At 31.8% G+C, this 24,124-nt stretch overlaps 1 protein-coding gene and 1 long non-coding RNA gene across 3 annotated transcripts in view; one reads left to right on the forward strand and one right to left on the reverse strand.

Moving 5' to 3' along the window:
- The window catches only part of LOC130179345 (filamin-B), a 61,281-nt gene extending 55,851 nt beyond the window's left edge, over positions 1–5,430 (forward strand). For both annotated transcript variants that reach the window (XM_056392266.1, XM_056392257.1), the window contains 5 exons: positions 1,979–2,111; positions 2,216–2,392; positions 2,519–2,737; positions 3,228–3,437; positions 3,632–5,430. In XM_056392266.1, coding sequence (XP_056248241.1) covers positions 1,979–2,111; positions 2,216–2,392; positions 2,519–2,737; positions 3,228–3,437; positions 3,632–3,819 — 927 coding nt within the window. In that variant the 3' untranslated portion in view covers positions 3,820–5,430. The remainder of the gene's footprint in view (positions 1–1,978; positions 2,112–2,215; positions 2,393–2,518; positions 2,738–3,227; positions 3,438–3,631) is intronic.
- Positions 5,365–23,095, reverse strand: LOC130179413 (uncharacterized). The gene is made up of 3 exons (XR_008829292.1): positions 23,044–23,095; positions 5,767–5,838; positions 5,365–5,490 (listed from the first exon to the last, which is right to left on the reverse strand). It is a non-coding gene; the product is annotated as an uncharacterized LOC130179413 (long non-coding RNA).
- Positions 23,096–24,124: the final 1,029 nt, after the last annotated feature.

Consider the following 24,124-nt stretch of genomic DNA (forward strand, 5'->3'; position numbering starts at 1 on the left):
AAGTCTCAACTCTCCAGCCACCAAATCTTTCAAAGATTTGTAATTCATGAATTGATGATAGTTAAAACATGTTCTCAGAGCTTCTTCCACTTCAGCAAGAAAAAAGTACATTTGGAGACTCAACGTTTTGGATTTGTTTCTTATTTAAAAATGAAAATGAATGAAGTCATTGAACACTAGCCTTTGCACAAGCATTAATTAGCCCATTTCAGTCGAACCCTTGCAGTTGTACAGGTAGGCAGGTTAAAAAGTATTTAAGTTTTCTTTATGCAACTGGCCTCATGGACATGACCACAGTCAGGCAAACATACTGTTTCTGTGTGAAGTTGACACGCCGACCTGAGAGAGGTGCTAAAGGAAACGTGGCAATGTTTCATCCTCCATCCTTCTTCTGACACTCTTAAGGTTCTAACTAACATTTATAATTTATAACATTTATTTTTATTAATGACTAATTCTTTATACCATTATTTGTCATAAAATGTCAGAATACTGAAAACGCTCACTGTAATTACACAGAGCTTAAGTAAGATATTCAATTGACAATCATGACAACTAGAGAAAAGCAGCAAATCTTCTCATTTGAGAAGCTGGAACGATGAACCCTTTCCGTTTTGGCGTTTCCGTTAGCGTCACCCTCAGGACAAAATGTCAACTTAACTAAGAAAATATTTCATCATCAAATAGACGGATTGTCTTCGCTCTCTCGGCCGTTTTGCCTGGCTCTGGTCATCCCTCGTTTTGTCTGGTGTGGAACTGCTGGTGTTTCTCTTGTGTTTCATTTAAAGGCTTTTAACAGCACCATCATCTCCATCATCAACAGCATCATCAGCTCCGTGGTTGCCTAGTTACAGCAGACAGAGACGGCCACAGCAGAGCTCCTGCTGCCCTCATAGAGACTGTAGTTTGTTTGTCTGTAGCTGTAGATGAACCTCTGCTCCGTTCAGTCAACAGATAAAGTTCCACTGTCTTGGTACTTTACCATTACCATTCTCTGGTTCTTCTAGTTAAGTTAACAGTTGGCCAGTTTAATTACAATTTAATATGTTATCATATTTAATATTATCATTATTTAAAATTAGAAAACACTGAAATTATGATTCAGTATTGAACCTCAGAACTGGAAATAATTCTTTATAATTTTTAAGCTGCCAAATGTCTGGTCAGGTTCATAATTGTATTATTCTTTGATTAGATTACATCTAAATTATGCCATTTTTAGACTATTTTATTTATTTGAAGTTCCTGTACATCTTGATTTTGCTTAGACACCATTTAAAACTAATACATTATTATACCAAATTTTATTTTATTATTAATTTATAATAAAGTTTTGGCTTCTTCTGTGAAAGTGCTCGCACAAAATATTCACATTCCTCAAAGTAAGGTATAGAAAGGAACTGTTTTTGTGATATTGATACATCAAAACTTATCGCAGTGTTATCAATATTGGCGTTTATCCCAAATGGTAAGTTGACTGCAAGATTAGCACAGAAAGAGAGCACTAACTAGCTGCAGTGTGAAATGTCCCACTCCAAATATATCTTGGTCACAATCTTTAGTCAAATAGTCTTTATCATCTTTTTTTAATCTCTAAACTGTTGTAAACCTTGTCATATTCATTGAGAACTTCTTTAAAGACTGAACTATAACGCTGCAGAACATTGTCAGTGTGTCTAGCTGCTTTGTAACACTGTGGCCATCTGCCTCTGTCTGCTGAAGCTGCACCAACAGGAGCTCAGGTAAGAGTAGAAAACAGAAGAATACATGGAGAGAAACGGTAGAAATAGAGCAGAGCTCACAATAGAAAAGAGTAGAGTAGAAACTTGGAACAGGGAAATGGTATTTTCTTTGTAGCACCTCAAACTGCTACTTAAAAGTGTGTGTGCATTTGTATGTGAGTGTGTGTCTTTTATTTTCTTCCCTGATGTTAAACTGTCTATCCCACACTGACTGTGTGTGCGTCCGACCTCGGTAGGAGTCTGGTCTAAAGGTGAATCACCCAGCATCCTTTGCGGTGCGTCTGAACGGAGCGCAGGGGAAGATGGAGGCCAAAGTCCACAGCCCCTCTGGTGCTCTGGAGGAGTGTGTCGTCACTGAGCTGGAAAAAGGTTTGTGTTTTATAAGTGGGTTTTTAAATATGAAATGAAATATGGGAACTGAAGGGAGAAAAGAAAAAGCCAGCATGTAACAAATCCCTCTGTCTGACCTCCAGACAAGTACGCCATCCGGTTCATCCCGAGAGAGAACGGTGTCCACTCCATCGACGTCAAGTTCAACGGCTCTCACATCCCAGGGAGTCCTTTCCAGGTCCGAGTCGGGGAACCAGGACAGACCGGAGAGCCCGGTCTGGTCACAGCGTATGGAGCTGGACTGGAGAGAGGCACAACGGGTGGGTCACTTGTTACTGGTTGAAATTTCTCACACAATAGCGTCACAAAAGAACACAACGGGACCCTAACATAACAACATTGTTAGTTGTAAAACAAAAATTTGTTGAGTGTCCTTAATCTTGCAGGTACCCAGTCAGAGTTCATCATCAACAACACTAAGGCGGGCCCCGGGGCCTTGGCCGTGACAATCGAGGGTCCGTCCAAAGTAAAGATGGACTGCCAGGAGGTTCCCGAGGGCTACAAGGTGCAGTACACCCCCATGGCGCCTGGAAACTACCTGATCAGCATCAAATATGGAGGACCAAACCACATCACCGGCAGTCCCTTCAAGGCTAAAGTCACAGGTAACATGATGAGCGTCACTCTTCAAAACACGTCACATTCTTATATTTCTACTGGCTCCAGACAGAAAATATATAAATCTGTCTAAAACATCGACAGTAAATTCATGAGTGACTTTTACTTTTTTTCAAATGCAAATGAGTAATGTCATTTGGTATCTTCAGAGTGGAAGTTCATTCTTCACCAGTGGAAGAATAATAATAACAAAACAGCTATTTAATTTGTACTTGTGTCACTCACTCTGTATCATTATTTTCTACATTTAAAAAACACAAACAAAAGCCTGGATGCAATAAATCATGGTAGGTTATAGTGGCTTGTCAAATAGCATTGTGGGAAATGTAGGAGAGTAGTAACTAAAGTAGGAGCAGATGAGACAGGCTTTGTTTTTGCATAGAAACGTTTCTCCTGGTTTGTAAAACATTTTAAACTACCACAGAAAGAATTATTATATAAATTATTATGCCTGATTTTCCTTCCTCTCTTTCTCAGGTACTCGGTTGGTGAATGTGACCAACGCCAGCGAGACGTCGACCCTGACAGTGGATCCGGCAGTACGGGCCTCCAGCAGCAGCTTCGCCCAGAGCGCTATGCCCAGGCTGGGCGACTCCGACGCCAGCAAGGTGCTGAGCCGAGGCCCCGGCCTCAGCAAGGCCTTCGTGGGCCAGAGGAGCAGCTTCTCTGTCGACTGCAGCAAGGCCGGTAAGGAAGTCTCCGCCCACAACATGATCTCACTATTGACCTGTGATGATAGTGCATAGAACAACTCATAACATCTCCATGCATCCCCAGATCTAAAGAGTTAGGTTAATGAGTCAAATTATATCATGACTGACAGGAAAGACACCTGATACTATGAACTTCACCTACTTGTTATCCTCCCCTCCTCTCCTCAGGTAAGAACATGCTCCTGGTCGGTGTGCACGGTCCTCAGGTTCCCTGTGAGGAGGTTCTGGTCAAACACTTGGGCAACCTACAGTACAACGTCAGCTACATGCTGAAGGAGCGAGGCAATTACATCCTGGTGGTCAAGTGGGGTGACGACCACATCCCGGGCTCCCCCTTCCATGTCGTCGTCCCATGATGCACCGCAAGACAAATTGTCCACTCCTCCTGAACCATTTTGCATCCCTGTATGAGTTAAAGTGGACACATTAGCTGAACTGTAAATAACTGTCCAGTGAACAAGTTGCTTAACAAAGCTTCGTGTGCAAACTTTTTCAGTTCAAATCAGATGTTTTAAGGATTTTCTGACCTGAATTATTTGCTTTATTTTTTTGAAAAGTTACTCAACCTGCCAAACTGCCCTTCAAAAAGGAAAAAAAAATCTGCTTTTAAAAAGTTGAAGGGAAGACAGAATGAACATCATTGAATTGAGACTTAGTGCTCTACTAGGAGGACACTTCTGCAGTGAGTCAGGGAGGCAAAATGGTAAAAGTGGTAGGCATTATAATCCGGCCTGAAGCTGTAAAGAAAATGGAGGGAGAGATTACCTGATTGGGAAAAAGAGATCTCATCTGTTGATTTGTGCTGCCCTGACATTATCAATTGACAATTGATTTTGCACTTGATGAGGTTTTATACTTGATTGGTAAATTAAAGATTAAATAAAAGATTGCTGTAGCTTTACAAGAGTTAGTTAGAGAGAACGTTGGTGTCTGCATGTTTCCAAAACATTTAACTGGATTTTGGATTTGGAAAAGACATGGACTGAGACAAGTGGAGCCAAACTTTTAAATGCTTATGATTAGAAAAATAACTGGAATTACACAGCACTTTCCTTCAGGTTACACAGTGCCAGGATCAAAAGATGGAGTTCTGTGAGGGTTTTTAGTGGTTTGATGGAGCTGGGGGGCCAAACGACCGGCTGCTGGTTTAAATCCCTCAGGTTTCTCTGCTTGGCCATCTCCCATGAGGATAATTAAGCGCTGTGAATGAAACAACTAGCTTAACATCTCAATGAAAATAACTGGAGTTCTCTGTGTTTGGTTTATTGTCATATGATGTTTCTTTAAAGTGTGGGCAGACCAGATTCACTCCGGCAAGAAGCGCCAAACTGCACACGACTACTGATGTTTATTGATTTCTTTCTCTTGAACCTTGGCTCCTAAAAACCCCACGAGTACATAATGTTGCCATAACAAATCAATGACTGAGCTGCCTTCACACTACTGTTTACTGCACTGTAAAACAGACTACTTACTTATGAGCAAGAGGTTCATCATTGTTCTCTGTTGTTCCTTCTGCTGCATTTTCACATGAGCAGATCTGACTTCTAACTATGTGGCTCGGTTCTGTCAAACTCAGGTAGGGATGCTGGATGCTGGAGGGTTTATATCTGATAATGATTAAAATCTGTCATCATCAGTATTTCTCTGCCAGCATAAATCAGACACACACAATGTCAATCACTACATAAAATGTTAATGTAAAACATTCAAAATCAGATCTGAGCTGGAAAATTGGAGGTCAGATTTTTGGTTTGTGTGTAAATGCTGTGTAAATCTGGATGAATCTGTCCTTATGTCTGACCTGGATGTTGTTGCCTAATCACTGCTACTTTTGATACGTAAGGGAGGATTTTTGTATGTGGGAAGAAAGATTCTCATTTTGTATTTGGAAATGGGTGATTTAATGTGAAACTAAACTCTGAGATGATGTACATTTGATAATTAAAATCAACTGGAATTAAGAAGATTGACTTCATTCTTTCATTTCCTGTTCCTGTGTTGAAAACTTCAACTACAAACTGCATCTGCATCTGCCACCAGTAACATGATAAAAAGTAGGGTTACCACAGGAGAAATAGACCAGATGGATAAATAATGCATTCACACACACATACTTAAGAGCAGAGGATGGTATTATTGATTAGCTGGATAAAATCTAATAATTTTACTAAATTAAATCGTTGAGTTTATGTTTAAGTGATTTTTTTTTTCAGTCTACACAGTGATCTGTGAAATGCTTAAAGGAATAGTTTGGATTTTTTGGGGTTGTGTGAGGTACTCATGAATAGTCAGTACATTACCAACAGTAGATTCTGTTCAGCACGCTGCCAGTTAGGAGATCCAACTGGGGGCACCGGCAGAGCGATGTGTTACTGTGAACAGGGTCAACAGAAACAATGTGTTTTAGACACTTTTAAATACGCCCATCAAAAAATAAAATATGTCGAAAAACGACAGAGTATAGTAAGGCATAAAAAAATCATATTTTAGTAAAGCATAAAAATGTCAACTAACGTCATACTATAGTAAAGCCTTATTTTAGCAAGGCATAAAAACGTCCGAAAAATCTCGTAGTATACTAAGGCATAAAAAAATCATATTTTAGTAAAGCATTAAAATGTCATTATATAGTGAGGCCTGAAAATGTCAAAAACGTCATAGTATAAAAAGGAATAAAAAAGTCATATTTTTGTAAAATATAAAAGTGTCAAAAACGTCATAATATAGTAAGGCATAAAAATGTCATATTTTAGTAAGGTCTGAAAAACGCCAAAAGACGTCATAGTATTGTAAGGCATAAAAACGTTGAAAAATGTCATAGTATAGTAAGGGCATAAAAAAGTAAATTAACGTCATGGTATATTTAGGCATAAGAAATTCATATTTTAGTAAGGAATTAAAATGTCAACTAATGTCATAGTATAGTAAGGGATAAAAATGTAAATAAAAAACATTAAAGTAAGGCATGAAAACGTCAAAAAACGTGATAGTATAGTAAGGCATAAAAATTTTAATAGTATAGAAAGGCATGAAAATGAAAAAAAAAATATTATGGTAAGGCATAAAAAGTCATAAAAACGACATAGTATAGTAAGGCATAAAAAGTCATAAAAACATCATAGTATAATAAGTAATTGTATATTAAGGCATAAAAAGTCACAGTTTAGTAAGGCATAAAAAATGCCAAAAAAAGTAATATTCTAGTAGAGCATAAAAATGTCAAAAAACGTCACAGTATAGTAAGGCAAAAAATAATGCCAAAAAAGTCATATTATAGTAGAGCATAAAAATGGCATAAAATTTCAAAAAAACATCATAGTATAATAAGGCATAAAAATGACAAAAAAACGTCATAGTACAGTCAGGCACAAAACGTCACAGTATAGTAAGGCATTACTAATAGTAATAGTATAGTAAGGCATAAAAAAATCATAAAAACGTCATAGTATAGTAAGGCATAAAAAATCATAAAAACGTCATAGTATAGTAAGGTATAAAAAGTAATAAAAACGACATAGTATTGTAAGGTATAATAAGGCATAAAAACGTCATAATAGGGGCGTCGTGTAGCGTAGTGGTCTAAGCGGGCGACCCATGTGTAGAGGCTACAGTCCTCGCTGCAGTTGGCCCCGGTTCGAATCCCGCATTAGACGGCCTTTCGCTGCATGTCATTCCCCCTCTCTGCCTCCTTGTTTACTATACTAACAAATTAAGGCATAAAAAGCCAAAAAATATACTTAAAAAAAAAACGTCATAGTATAGTAAGGCATAAAAATAAAGAAAACGTGATAGCATAGTAAGGCATAAAAACGTCATTGTATAGTAAGGCATAAAAAGTAATAAAAAGTCTTATTATAGTAAATCATAAAAACGTAATAGTATGGTAAGGCATAAAAAGTTTTGGCAGTTTTAGGCATGAAATGTAACTACAAAATTCCAGGGAAATTTTGAGTGCCACGGGGGCTACTGCCGGGATGAGTACATGATTTATTTCCAGTGTTCAAAAGTCACACTGATCATATTCTGGTTTTGAGAAATGTCTTGATATAAAAGACTGTCACATCCCGCCATCATGTATTATGTGGGAAATATCTCATATTCTGGTTTTTTTAAGAAAACAAGAGGCAACATGTCTTCAAACTGGCATTTAAAGGGTTAAAATCCTGAAAACTAATAATCATTTGGTAGGTTTGAGCAGAACTGAAGTGGTTTAAGAGATTTATGCAAAAAAAGCAGAAAAAAATATTGATATATGATCATTTTATAGCATTGTCTTTGTGTGTCCTTTTTTGGACGCGAGGAACCCCAGAGGTTACAAAATGTGTTACCAGTGTATAATAGACCTGTAACAGTAACTGACATTAGATTTTAAAAATATGTAAAAAAAAAGACACTTTCTTGCAGAAATCCATACCTTCAGCTGTAACACAGCCAAAATGATCAGCAAATCAAAAAAGAAAAGTAAAGAAAATGTCCAAAAAAGGACAGAGGGACCCCTGAGGGTTAATAAATCCCATGACGTTTTTTGCCATTTTTATGCTCTACTATATTATGTATTTTTTTGGCATTTTTATGCCTTACTATAACTGTGACGTTTTGTGCCTGACTGTACTATGACGTTTTTTGCCATTTTTATGCCTTACTATACTGTGAAATTTTATGCCATACAATACTATGACGTTTTTTGACATTTTTATGCCTTATTATACTATGATGTTTTTTTTGAAATTTTATGCCATACTATGACGTTTTGTCATTTTTATGCCTTATTATACTATGATGTTTTTTTGAAATTTTATGCCATACTATGACGTTTTTTGTCATTTTTATGCTCTACTATAATATGTATTTTTTTGGCATTTCTATGCCTTACTATACTGTGACGTTTTGTGCCTGACTATACTATGACCTTTTTTTGCCATTTTTATGCCTTATTATACTATGACGTTTTTTGAAATTTTATACCATACAATACTATGACTTTTTTTGACATTTTTATGCCTTATTATACTATGACGTTTTTTGAAATTTTATGCAATACAATACTATGACGTTTTTTGACATTTTTATGCTCTACTACAATATGTATTTTTTTGGCATTTTTATGCCTTACTATACTGTGACGTTTTGTGCCTGACTATACTATGACGTTTTTTGCCATTTTTATGCCTTACTATACTGTGAAGTTTTGTGCCTGACTATACTATGAGGTTTTTTTGTCATTTTTATGCCTTATAATACTATGACATTTTTTGAAATTTTATGCCATACAATACTATGACGTTTTTTGACATTTTTATGCCTTATTATACTATGATGTTTTTTTGAAATTTTATGCCATACTATGAGGTAGAAAAGTAAAGAAAATGTCCAAAAAAGGACAGAGGGACCCCTGAGGGTTAATAAATCCCATGACGTTTTTTGCCATTTTTATGCTCTACTATATTATGTATTTTTTTGGCATTTTTATGCCTTACTATACTGTGAAGTTTTGTGCCTGACTGTACTATGACGTTTTTTGCCATTTTTATGCTCTACTAGAATATGACTTTTTTTGGCATTTTTATGCCTTACTATAACTGTGACGTTTTGTGCCTGACTGTACTATGACGTTTTTTGCCATTTTTATGCTCTACTAGAATATGACTTTTTTTGGCATTTTTATGCCTTACTATACTGTGAAGTTTTGTGCCTGACTGTACTATGACGTTTTTTGTCATTTTTATGCTCTACTATAATATGTATTTTTTTGGCATTTCTATGCCTTACTATACTGTGACGTTTTGTGCCTGACTATACTATGACGTTTTTTGCCATTTTTATGCTCTACTAGAATATTACTTTTTTTGTTATTTTTATGCCTTACTATACTGTGACGTTTTGTGCCTGACTATACTATGACCTTTTTTTGCCATTTTTATGCCTTATTATACTATGACGTTTTTTGAAATTTTATACCATACAATACTATGACGTTTTTTGACATTTTTATGCCTTATTATACTATGACGTTTTTTGAAATTTTATGCAATACAATACTATGACGTTTTTTGACATTTTTATGCTCTACTATAATATGTATTTTTTTGGCATTTTTATGCCTTACTATACTGTGACGTTTTGTGCCTGACTATACTATGACGTTTTTTGCCATTTTTATGCCTTACTATACTGTGAAGTTTTGTGCCTGGGTATACTATGACGTTTTTTTGTCATTTTTATGCCTTAGTATACTATGACGTTTTTTTGTCATTTTTATGCCTTATTATACTATGTTTTTTTGAAATTTTATGCCATACAATACTATGAAGTTTTTTTGCCATTTTTATGCTCTACTATAATATGACTTTTCTGCCATTTTTATGCCTTATTATACTATGACGTTTTTTGACATTTTTATGCCTTATTATACTATGACGTTTTTTGAAATTTTATGCCATACAATACTATGACGTTTTTTGACATTTTTATGCTCTACTAGAATATGACTTTTTTTGGCATTTTTATGCCTTATTATGCTATGATGTTTTTTTTTAAATTTTATGCCATACAATATGACGTTTTTTGACATTTTTATTCCTTATTATACTATGACGTTTTTTTGACATTTTTATGCCTTATTATACTATGATGTTTTTTTTAAATTTTATGCCATACAATACTATGACGTTTTTTATGCTCTACTATAATATGTATTTTTTTTGGCATTTTTATGCCTTACTATACTGTGAAGTTTTGTGCCTGACTATACTATGACGTTTTTTTGTTATTTTTATGCCTTATTATGCTATGATGTTTTTTTTGAAATTTTATGCCATACAATATGACGTTTTTTGACATTTTTATTCCTTATTATACTATGACGTTTTTTTGACATTTTTATGCCTTATTATACTATGATGTTTTTTTTAAATTTTATGCCACACAATACTATGACGTTTTTTATGCTCTACTATAATATGTATTTTTTTGGCATTTTTATGCCTTACTATACTGTGACGTTTTTTGACATTTTTATGCCTTATTATACTATGACGTTTTTTGAAATTTTATGCAATACAATACTATGACGTTTTTTGACATTTTTATGCTCTACTATAATATGTATTTTTTTGGCATTTTTATGCCTTACTATACTGTGACGTTTTGTGCCTGACTATACTATGACGTTTTTTGCCATTTTTATGCCTTACTATACTGTGAAGTTTTGTGCCTGGGTATACTATGACGTTTTTTTGTCATTTTTATGCCTTAGTATACTATGACGTTTTTTTGTCATTTTTATGCCTTATTATACTATGATGTTTTTTTGAAATTTTATGCCATACAATACTATGAAGTTTTTTTGCCATTTTTATGCTCTACTATAATATGACTTTTTTTGGCATTTTTATGCCTTATTATGCTATGATGTTTTTTTTGAAATTTTATGCCATACAATGACGTTTTTTGACATTTTTATTCCTTATTATACTATGACGTTTTTTTGACATTTTTATGCCTTATTATACTATGATGTTTTTTTGAAATTTTATGCCATACAATACTATGACGTTTTTTATGCTCTACTATAATATGTATTTTTTTGGCATTTTTATGCCTTACTATACTGTGAAGTTTTGTGCCTGACTATACTATGACGTTTTTTTGTTATTTTTATGCCTTATTATGCTATGATGTTTTTTTTTAAATTTTATGCCATACAATATGACGTTTTTTGACATTTTTATTCCTTATTATACTATGACGTTTTTTTGACATTTTTATGCCTTATTATACTATGTTTTTTTGAAATTTTATGCCATACAATACTATGACGTTTTTTATGCTGTACTATAATATGTATTTTTTTGGCATTTTTATGCCTTACTATACTGTGACGTTTTGTGCCTGACTATACTATGACGTTTTTTGAAATTTTATGCCATACAATACTATGACTTTTTTGCCATTTTTATGCTCTACTAGAATGACTTTTTTTGTCATTTTTGTGCCCGACTATACTATGACGTTTTTTGCCATTTTTATGCTCTACTAGAATATGACTTTTTTTGGCATTTTTATGCCTTACCATACTGTGAAGTTTTGTGCCTGACTATACTATGAGGTTTTTTTGTCATTTTTATGCCTTATAATACTATGATGTTTTTTTTTAAATTTTATGCCATACAATTCTATGACGTTTTTTGTCATTTTTATGCCTTATTATACTATGATATTTTTTTGAAATTTTATGCCATACTATGACGTTTTGTCATTTTTATGCCTTATTATACTATGATGTTTTTTTGAAATTTTATGCCATACTATGATGTTTTGTCATTTTTATGCTCTACTATAATATGACTTTTTTGGCATTTTTTTTTGCCTTACTATACTATGACATTTTTTGCCATTTTTATGCCTTATTATACTATGACGTTTTTTGAAATTTTATGCCATACAATACTATGACGTTTTTTATGCTGTACTATAATATGTATTTTTTTGGCATTTTTATGCCTTACTATACTATGACGTTTTTTGAAATTTTATGCCATACAATACTATGACGTTTTTTGCCATTTTTATGCTCTACTAGAATATGACTTTTTTTGGCATTTTTATGCCTTACTATACTGTGAAGTTTTGTGCCTGACTATACTATGAGGTTTTTTTGTCATTTTTATGCCTTATAATACTATGATGTTTTTTTTTAAATTTTATGCCATACAATTCTATGACGTTTTTTGACATTTTTATGCCTTATTATACTATGACATTTTTTGAAATTTTATGCCATACAATACTATGACGTTTTTTGACATTTTTATGCCTTATTATACTATGATGTTTTTTTGAAATTTTATGCCATACTATGACGTTTTGTCATTTTTATGCCTTATTATACTATGATGTTTTTTTGAAATTTTATGCCATACTATGATGTTTTGTCATTTTTATGCTCTACTATAATATGACTTTTTTTGGCATTTTTTTTTGCCTTACTATACTATGACATTTTTTGCCATTTTTATGCCTTATTATACTATGACGTTTTTTGACATTTTTATGCTCTACTATAATATGTATTTTTTTGGCATTTCTATGCCTTACTATACTGTGAAGTTTTGTGCCTGACTATACTATGACGTTTTTTTGTTATTTTTATGCCTTATTATGCTATGATGTTTTTTTTGAAATTTTATGCCATACAATATGACGTTTTTTGACATTTTTATTCCTTATTATACTATGACGTTTTTTTGACATTTTTATGCCTTATTATACTATGATGTTTTTTTTAAATTTTATGCCATACAATACTATGACGTTTTTTATGCTCTACTATAATATGTATTTTTTTGGCATTTTTATGCCTTACTATACTGTGACGTTTTTTGACATTTTTATGCCTTATTATACTATGACGTTTTTTGAAATTTTATGCAATACAATACTATGACGTTTTTTGACATTTTTATGCTCTACTATAATATGTATTTTTTTGGCATTTTTATGCCTTACTATACTGTGACGTTTTGTGCCTGACTATACTATGACGTTTTTTGCCATTTTTATGCCTTACTATACTGTGAAGTTTTGTGCCTGGGTATACTATGACGTTTTTTTGTCATTTTTATGCCTTAGTATACTATGACGTTTTTTTGTCATTTTTATGCCTTATTATACTATGATGTTTTTTTGAAATTTTATGCCATACAATACTATGAAGTTTTTTTGCCATTTTTATGCTCTACTATAATATGACTTTTTTGCCATTTTTATGCCTTATTATACTATGACGTTTTTTGAAATTTCATGCCATACAATACCATGACGTTTTTTGACATTTTTATGCTTTATTATACTATGACGTTTTTTGAAATTTTATGCCATACAATACCATGACGTTTTTTGACATTTTTATGCTTTACTAGAATATGACTTTTTTTGGCATTTTTATGCCTTATTATGCTATGACGTTTTTTGAAATTTTATGCCATACAATACCATGACGTTTTTTGACATTTTTATGCTTTACTAGAATATGACTTTTTTTGGCATTTTTATGCCTTATTATGCTATGACGTTTTTTGAAATTTTATGCCATACAATACCATGACGTTTTTTGACATTTTTATGCTTTACTAGAATATGACTTTTTTTGGCATTTTTATGCCTTATTATGCTATGATGTTTTTTTTGAAATTTTATGCCATACAATGACGTTTTTTGACATTTTTATTCCTTATTATACTTTGACGTTTTTTTGACATTTTTATGCCTTATTATACTATGATGTTTTTTTGAAATTTTATGCCATACAATACTATGACGTTTTTTATGCTCTACTATAATATGTATTTTTTTGGCATTTTTATGCCTTACTATACTGTGAAGTTTTGTGCCTGACTATACTATGACGTTTTTTTGTTATTTTTATGCCTTATTATGCTATGATGTTTTTTTTAAATTTTATGCCATACAATATGACGTTTTTTGACATTTTTATTCCTTATTATACTATGACGTTTTTTTGACATTTTTATGCCTTATTATACTATGTTTTTTTGAAATTTTATGCCATACAATACTATGACGTTTTTTATGCTCTACTATAATATGTATTTTTTTGGCATTTTTATGCCTTACTATACTGTGACGTTTTGTGCCTGACTATACTATGACGTTTTTTGAAATTTTATGCCATACAATACTATGACTTTTTTGCCATTTTTATGCTCTACTAGAATGACTTTTTTTATCATTTTTGTGCCCGACTATACTATGACGTTTTTTGCAATTTTTATGCTCTACTAGAATATGACTTTTTTTGGCATTTTTATGCCTTACCATACTGTGAAGTTTTGTGCCTGACTATACTATGAGGTTTTTTTGTCATTTTTATGCCTTATAATACTATGATGTTTTTTTTAAATTTTATGCCATACAATTCTATGACGTTTTTTGTCATTTTTATGCCTTATTATACTATGATGTTTTTTTGAAATTTTATGCCATACTATGACGTTTTGTCATTTTTATGCCTTATTATACTATGATGTTTTTTTGAAATTTTATGCCATACTATGATGTTTTGTCATTTTTATGCTCTACTATAATATGACTTTTTTGGCTTTTTTTTTTGCCTTACTATACTATGACATTTTTTGCCATTTTTATGCCTTATTATACTATGACGTTTTTTGAAATTTTATGCCATACAATACTATGACGTTTTTTATGCTGTACTATAATATGTATTTTTTTGGCATTTTTATGCCTTACTATACTATGACGTTTTTTGAAATTTTATGCCATACAATACTATGACGTTTTTTGCCATTTTTATGCTCTACTAGAATATGACTTTTTTTGGCATTTTTATGCCTTACTATACTGTGAAGTTTTGTGCCTGACTATACTATGAGGTTTTTTTTGTCATTTTTATGCCTTATAATACTATGATGTTTTTTTTAAATTTTATGCCATACAATTCTATGACGTTTTTTGACATTTTTATGCCTTATTATACTATGACATTTTTTGAAATTTTATGCCATACAATACTATGACGTTTTTTGACATTTTTATGCCTTATTATACTATGATGTTTTTTTGAAATTTTATGCCATACTATGACGTTTTGTCATTTTTATGCCTTATTATACTATGATGTTTTTTTGAAATTTTATGCCATACTATGATGTTTTGTCATTTTTATGCTCTACTATAATATGACTTTTTTGGCATTTTTTTTTGCCTTACTATACTATGACATTTTTTGCCATTTTTATGCCTTATTATACTATGACGTTTTTTGACATTTTTATGCTCTACTATAATATGTATTTTTTTGGCATTTCTATGCCTTACTATACTGTGACATTTTGTGCCTGACTATACTATGACGTTTTTTGCCATTTTTATGCTCTACTAGAATATTACTTTTTTTGTTATTTTTATGCCTTACTATACTGTGACGTTTTGTGCCTGACTATACTATGACGTTTTTTGCCATTTTTATGCCTTACTATACTGTGAAGTTTTGTGCCTGACTATACTATGAGGTTTTTTTTTGTCATTTTTATGCCTTATAATACTATGATGTTTTTTTTAAATTTTATGCCATACAATTCTATGACGTTTTTTGACATTTTTATGCCTTATTATACTATGACATTTTTTGAAATTTTATGCCATACAATACTATGACGTTTTTTGACATTTTTATGCCTTATTATACTATGATGTTTTTTTGAAATTTTATGCCATACTATGACGTTTTGTCATTTTTATGCCTTATTATACTATGATGTTTTTTTGAAATTTTATGCCATACTATGATGTTTTGTCATTTTTATGCTCTACTATAATATGACTTTTTTGGCATTTTTTTTTGCCTTACTATACTATGACATTTTTTGCCATTTTTATGCCTTATTATACTATGACGTTTTTTGACATTTTTATGCTCTACTATAATATGTATTTTTTTGGCATTTCTATGCCTTACTATACTGTGACATTTTGTGCCTGACTATACTATGACGTTTTTTGCCATTTTTATGCTCTACTAGAATATTACTTTTTTTGTTATTTTTATGCCTTACTATACTGTGACGTTTTGTGCCTGACTATACTATGACGTTTTTTGCCATTTTTATGCCTTACTATACTGTGAAGTTTTGTGCCTGACTATACTATGAGGTTTTTTTTGTCATTTTTATGCCTTATAATACTATGATGTTTTTTTTAAATTTTATGCCATACAATTCTATGACGTTTTTTGACATTTTTATGCCTTATTATACTATGACATTTTTTGAAATTTTATGCCATACAATACTATGACGTTTTTTGACATTTTTATGCCTTATTATACTATGATGTTTTTTTGAAATTTTATGCCATACTATGACGTTTTGTCATTTTTATGCCTTATTATACTATGATGTTTTTTTGAAATTTTATGCCATACTATGATGTTTTGTCATTTTTATGCTCTACTATAATATGACTTTTTTGGCATTTTTTTTTGCCTTACTATACTATGACATTTTTTGCCATTTTTATGCCTTATTATACTATGACGTTTTTTGACATTTTTATGCTCTACTATAATATGTATTTTTTTGGCATTTCTATGCCTTACTATACTGTGACATTTTGTGCCTGACTATACTATGACGTTTTTTGCCATTTTTATGCTCTACTAGAATATTACTTTTTTTGTTATTTTTATGCCTTACTATACTGTGACGTTTTGTGCCTGACTATACTATGACGTTTTTTGCCATTTTTATGCCTTACTATACTGTGAAGTTTTGTGCCTGACTATACTATGAGGTTTTTTTTTGTCATTTTTATGCCTTATAATACTATGATGTTTTTTTTAAATTTTATGCCATACAATTCTATGACGTTTTTTGACATTTTTATGCCTTATTATACTATGACATTTTTTGAAATTTTATGCCATACAATACTATGACGTTTTTTGACATTTTTATGCCTTATTATACTATGATGTTTTTTTGAAATTTTATGCCATACTATGACGTTTTGTCATTTTTATGCCTTATTATACTATGATGTTTTTTTGAAATTTTATGCCATACTATGATGTTTTGTCATTTTTATGCTCTACTATAATATGACTTTTTTGGCATTTTTTTTTGCCTTACTATACTATGACATTTTTTGCCATTTTTATGCCTTATTATACTATGACGTTTTTTGACATTTTTATGCTCTACTATAATATGTATTTTTTTGGCATTTCTATGCCTTACTATACTGTGACATTTTGTGCCTGACTATACTATGACGTTTTTTGCCATTTTTATGCTCTACTAGAATATTACTTTTTTTGTTATTTTTATGCCTTACTATACTGTGACGTTTTGTGCCTGACTATACTATGACGTTTTTTGCCATTTTTATGCCTTACTATACTGTGAAGTTTTGTGCCTGACTATACTATGAGGTTTTTTTGTCATTTTTATGCCTTATAATACTATGATGTTTTTTTGAAATTTTATGCCATACAATTCTATGACGTTTTTTGACATTTTTATGCCTTATTATACTATGACGTTTTTTGACATTTTTATGCTCTACTATAATATGTATTTTTTTGGCATTTCTATGCCTTACTATACTGTGAAGTTTTGTGCCTGACTATACTATGACGTTTTTTTGTTATTTTTATGCCTTATTATGCTATGATGTTTTTTTTTTAAATTTTATGCCATACAATATGACGTTTTTTGACATTTTTATTCCTTATTATACTATGACGTTTTTTTTGACATTTTTATGCCTTATTATACTATGATGTTTTTTTTAAATTTTATGCCATACAATACTATGACGTTTTTTATGCTCTACTATAATATGTATTTTTTTGGCATTTTTATGCCTTACTATACTGTGACGTTTTTTGACATTTTTATGCCTTATTATACTATGACGTTTTTTGAAATTTTATGCAATACAATACTATGACGTTTTTTGACATTTTTATGCTCTACTATAATATGTATTTTTTTGGCATTTTTATGCCTTACTATACTGTGACGTTTTGTGCCTGACTATACTATGACGTTTTTTGACATTTTTATGCCTTATTATACTATGTTTTTTTGAAATTTTATGCCATACTATGACGTTTTGTCATTTTTATGCCTTATTATACAATGATGTTTTTTTGAAATTTTATGCCATACTATGACGTTTTTTGTCATTTTTATGCTCTACTATAATATGACTTTTTTGGCGTTTTTTTGAAATTTTATGCCATACTATGAGGTTTTTTGTCATTTTTATGCTCTACTATAATATGACTTTTTTGGCATTTTTTTTTGCCTTACTATACTATGACATTTTTTGCCATTTTTATGCCTTATTATACTATGACGTTTTTTGAAATTTTATGCCATACAATACTATGACGTTTTTTGACATTTTTATGCCTTATTATACTATGACGTTTTTTGACATTTTTATGCTCTACTATAATATGTATTTTTTTGGCATTTCTATGCCTTACTATACTGTGACGTTTTGTGCCTGACTATACTATGACGTTTTTTGCCATTTTTATGCTCTACTAGAATATTACTTTTTTTGTTATTTTTATGCCTTACTATACTGTGACGTTTTGTGCCTGACTATACTATGACCTTTTTTTGCCATTTTTATGCCTTATTATACTATGACGTTTTTTGAAATTTTATACCATACAATACTATGACGTTTTTTGACATTTTTATGCCTTATTATACTATGACGTTTTTTGAAATTTTATGCAATACAATACTATGACGTTTTTTGCCATTTTTATGCTCTACTATAATATGTATTTTTTTGGCATTTTTATGCCTTACTATACTGTGACGTTTTGTGCCTGACTATACTATGACGTTTTTTGCCATTTTTATGCCTTACTATACTGTGACGTTTTGTGCCTGACTATACTATGACGTTTTTTGCCATTTTTATGCTCTACTAGAATATGACTTTTTTTTGCATTTTTATGCCTTACTATACTGTGACGTTTTTTTGTAATTTTTATGCCTTATTATGCTATGATGTTTTTTTTGAAATTTTATGCCATACAATATGACGTTTTTTGACATTTTTATTCCTTATTATACTATGACGTTTTTTTGACATTTTTATGCCTTATTATACTATGATGTTTTTTTGAAATTTTATGCCATACAATACTATGACGTTTTTTATGCTCTACTATAATATGTATTTTTTTGGCATTTTTATGCCTTACTATACTGTGACGTTTTGTGCCTGACTATACTATGACGTTTTTTGAAATTTTATGCCATACAATACTATGACGTTTTTTGCCATTTTTATGCTCTACTAGAATATTACTTTTTTTGTTATTTTTATGCCTTACTATACTGTGACGTTTTGTGCCTGATTATACTATGACCTTTTTTTGCCATTTTTATGCCTTATTATACTATGACGTTTTTTGAAATTTTATGCCATACAATACTATGACGTTTTTTGACATTTTTATGCTCTACTAGAATATGTATTTTTTTGGCATTTTTATGCCTTACTATACTGTGACGTTTTGTGCCTGACTATACTATGACGTTTTTTGCCATTTTTATGCCTTACTATACTGTGAAGTTTTGTGCCTGACTATAATATGAGGTTTTTTTGTCATTTTTATGCCTTATAATACTATGATGTTTTTTTGAAATTTTATGCCATACAATTCTATGACGTTTTTTGACATTTTTATGCCTTATTATACTATGACATTTTGAAATTTTATGCCATACAATACTATGATGTTTTTTGACATTTTTATGCCTTATTATACTATGATGTTTTTTTGAAATTTTATGCCATACTATGACGTTTTTTGTCATTTTTATGCTCTACTATAATATGACTTTTTTGGCGTTTTTTTGAAATTTTATGCCATACTATGACGTTTTTTGTCATTTTTATGCTCTACTATAATATGACTTTTTTGGCGTTTTTTTTGAAATTTTATGCCATACTATGAGGTTTTTTGTCATTTTTATGCTCTACTATAATATGACTTTTTTGGCATTTTTTTTTGCCTTACTATACTATGACATTTTTTGCCATTTTTATGCCTTATTATACTATGACGTTTTTTGAAATTTTATGCCATACAATACTATGATGTTTTTTGCCATTTTTATGCCTTATTATACTATGACGTTTTTTGAAATTTTATACTATACTATGATGTTTTTCCATCCATACCTTCAGCTGTAACACAGCCAAAATGATCAGCAAATCAAAAAAGAAAAGTAAAGAAAATGTCCAAAAAAGGACAGAGGGACCCCTGAGGGTTAATGAATCCCATGAACCGCTATCTAAATTACCACTATTATGTTTTTTTCTCTGCTAAATTTAACATTACTGGGGAGGAGAGCAACGCGACTAGAAGTGACAGCGAGAGAGGGCTAGTAGCTTCTCCTCTTCTCTGTCTCAGCGGAGACCGTCACAACTTCATTCACTCATTTAACAAAACAAAAAAAAAGCAACGAAGGAAGCAGTGAATGGACTTACATATTTAAGACCTAACTAAATGTAATTTAAGACCTAACATGCGGCTAATATAAAGCTAGCAGAGCTTGGAGAGTTGGTTATCTGGTTGCTAGGCGCACGCAGGCACACACACAGGTCAGGAGCTGCCGTTGCCATGGCAATGTGAAAATCTGCCCAGAGGCATAAAAAAATCACAAAAACGTAATAGTATAGTAATGCATAAAAAGTCACTGTATAGTAAGGCATAAAAAGTCATTGTATAGTAAGGCATAAAAAGTCATAAAAAGTCATAGTATAGTAAGGCATAAAAAGTCATAAAAAGTCACTGTATAGTAAGGCATAAAAAGTCATAGTATATTAATGCATAAAAAGTCACTGTATAGTAAGGCATAAAAAGTAATAAAAACGTCATGGTATAGTAAGGCATAAAAAGTCATAGTATATTAATGCATAAAAAGTCATAGTATATTCAGGCATAAAAACGTCATAATATAGTGAGGCATGAAAACGTCAAACAACGTCATAGTATAGTAAGGCATAAAAACGTCATATTTTAATGAAGCATAAAAATGTCAAATAACGTCATAGTATATAAAGGCACCAAAACGTCATAATATGGTGAGGCATAAAAACGTGAAAAAACGTCATAGTATACTAAGGCATAAAAACATCAAATAACGTCATAGTATATTAAGGCATAAGAAAATCATATGTTAGTAAGGCATAAAAACGTCATATTTTAATGAAGCATAAAAATGTCAAATAATGTCATAGTATACTAAGGCACAAAAACGCCAAATAACGCCATAGTAGAGTAAGGCATAAAAACGTCATAATATAGTAAGGCATAAAAATGTCAAATAATGTCATAGTATACTAAGGCACAAAAACGCCAAATAACGCCATAGTAGAGTAAGGCATAAAAACTTCATAATATAGTAAGGCACAAAAACGCCAAACAACATCGTAGTATAGGAAGGTATAAACACCTCAAAAAACATCATAGTATAGAAAGGCACAAAAACGTCATAATACAGTGAGGCATAAATACGTCAAAAAACGACATAGTACAGTAAACATAAAAAGTCATAGTATATTCAGGCATAAAAACGTCGAAAAACATTGGAGTATAGTAAGGCATAAAAACGTCAAATAATGTCATAGTATAATAAGACATAGAAACATCAAAAAACGTCATAGCAATTGAAAGGCATAAAAACATCATTATATAGTAAGGCATAAAAATGTCAAATAACGTCATAGTATAGTGTGGCCTAAAAACGTCAAAAAAGTCATGGGCATAAAATGTCATAGCACAGTAAGGTATTAAAACAGCAAGGCCTAAAAATGCCAAAATATGTCACAGTACAGTCAGGCATAAAAAGTTATAGCAACACATAAAAAGGTCAAATAACATCATTGCATAGCAAGGTGTAAAATATCAGTATAGTAAGGCATAAAAATGTTATTGTATAACTCTTCCTCCTCCCTCAGAGCAGTGATCCTGGCCTCCTCTTCCTCCTCTAGAAACTGGTGAAGCTTCTTAAACTGCTCCTTAATCTGCCTCTCTGTGTTGATCCTGGACCTTAATGTGTTCTGCTGTTTGATCAGTTTCCTTTAACTTCTTGAAACAGCTGCAGTTTTTGTGGAAAAGCTTCAGGGTTTTATGAAATTTGTTTTGTTGTGTGTGCTTTTGAATCTCTGCAGACGAGACAAACTGGAGACTGATATTCTAGACAGAAGAGATTGAGTGTCTCAGAGTGCAGACAGCAGAGAGACTGAGATCCTGTTAAAACGCTCGGATCTCTCTCCAGTAAGAAAGTCTCACACAGGTTCTTTAAAGCCAAACTAACAGGTTTTTCTTTTAGTAGAAATTTTTCCTTACAAATAGGACACTCACTTGTTTCACTTTGTTTCTTTATCCATCATCTCCTCAGACAGTCTCTACAGAAGCTGTGGCTATAAAATGTCATAATGCATATAGTATAGTAAGATATAAAATGTCATAATGCATATAGTATAGTAAGATATAAAATGTCATAATATAGAAAGGCATTATAGTCCCTAATTAACCTAATCTGCACGTGCGGGGTTCGAACGCTGTGACGCGACAGTACAGTATCGTAAACGTCATTGTATGGTAGGAATAAAAAGTCATAGTATAGTAGGGTGTAAAAAACGCCATATTTAAGACATAAAGTATAGTAAGGTATATAATGCCTAAATAGCAGGCCAAAGCATATAATCAATATCTCTGTTTGTGAAATTCAAGATGATAAAACAGCGATTTAAAGTAAGTTAAGTAAACAAGGAGACAATTAACGTTAACACCAACCACCTGTGAGGAGGGAAACGTTTGCTACTCCTGGTTTTTCTCACAAATAACGGGCCGCTAGCGGCGTCAAACGTCAACAAAACCCACACAAAACTAAAAGAGACGTGGGGAAGAACAAAACCCCACCGTTAGAAGGTGTTGACAACTTCAATATCATCACTTAAACATTTTAATTGGTTTCAGCGCCACTTACCTCCTCAACATCAAGGAACGAATGTATGTCGGCTCAGTTGCCACCGTCAAACGTCAATGCTTTCGCGCATGCGCACACACGCGCAGAGTTAGGTGGTGTTGCTCAAAGGAAGACATTCAAGTATTTTTTGGGGGGCTGAACCTATAAGTTGATTAAGCAATTAGTCAATTCACTGAAAATCTGGTTGACAATTAATCGTCAAAAAAAATGAAAAATGCCAAAAATGCGCTGGTACCAGTTTCTCAGATGAGAATATTTGCTTTTTTCCTAGTTTTCTATCACAGTCAGTAAAGTAATTCAGTCAGTTCTTTGGGTTTTTGACTGTTGTTCAGAGAAAGGGGGATAATAAGGGGCATTTTCATTATTATCTGACATTTTATTCACTGAACAATAAGTTAGTTATTACAAAAAATAATTGTTGACCTATTGATAATGAAAGTAATTGTTTGCAGTAAGCCTACTCTTTTGATGGAATATTTCTACTTTGCCTACTTTTTCTGTATGTTAATTAAATGAAGCGGTTTGATGAAACACATACAACAAATGAAATAAACATAAATTAAAACAGTTAAGTAAGTTAAGGAAAGCCCAACGTAGCTGATATTCTACTTCAGTGATGCTAATTGATGATATGGAGTAAACCTACTCATTACCTTTATGTCTGTAGTATTTTTATAGCACAATTGATTTATATGGTCAATTTTATTGAAAGTGTAAATTATTCATGATGATCCAACATTAATTGTGTCATGTGATAATGTGTAATGTGACAACTTTGCATTTTGCAACCTGTTTGATAAGTGGATGACAGACGTCAGATGCCAGCCTGGGTTTGGCGACTGGCTGCACAGGACTAACTGGCAGATCTTCATTCTTAAGTTTAATCAACAAAACAATCTGTGAAATGTCGAGTGTCATGTGTGTAAGTCATACAAGTTAAACTAAAACCCTCTTCAAAAATAAATGAATAAAAAAACTAGAAGAAGTTGACTTTAATTACTATCTTCAAAAATATTCCAGAGGCTGATTCTTTATTTATTTGTCATAAACAGTAAAAATTTAACAATCAAACTTCAAACTG

The sequence above is a fragment of the Seriola aureovittata genome, chromosome 2, assembly GCF_021018895.1.
Source record: "Seriola aureovittata isolate HTS-2021-v1 ecotype China chromosome 2, ASM2101889v1, whole genome shotgun sequence".
NCBI lineage: Eukaryota > Metazoa > Chordata > Actinopteri > Carangiformes > Carangidae > Seriola > Seriola aureovittata.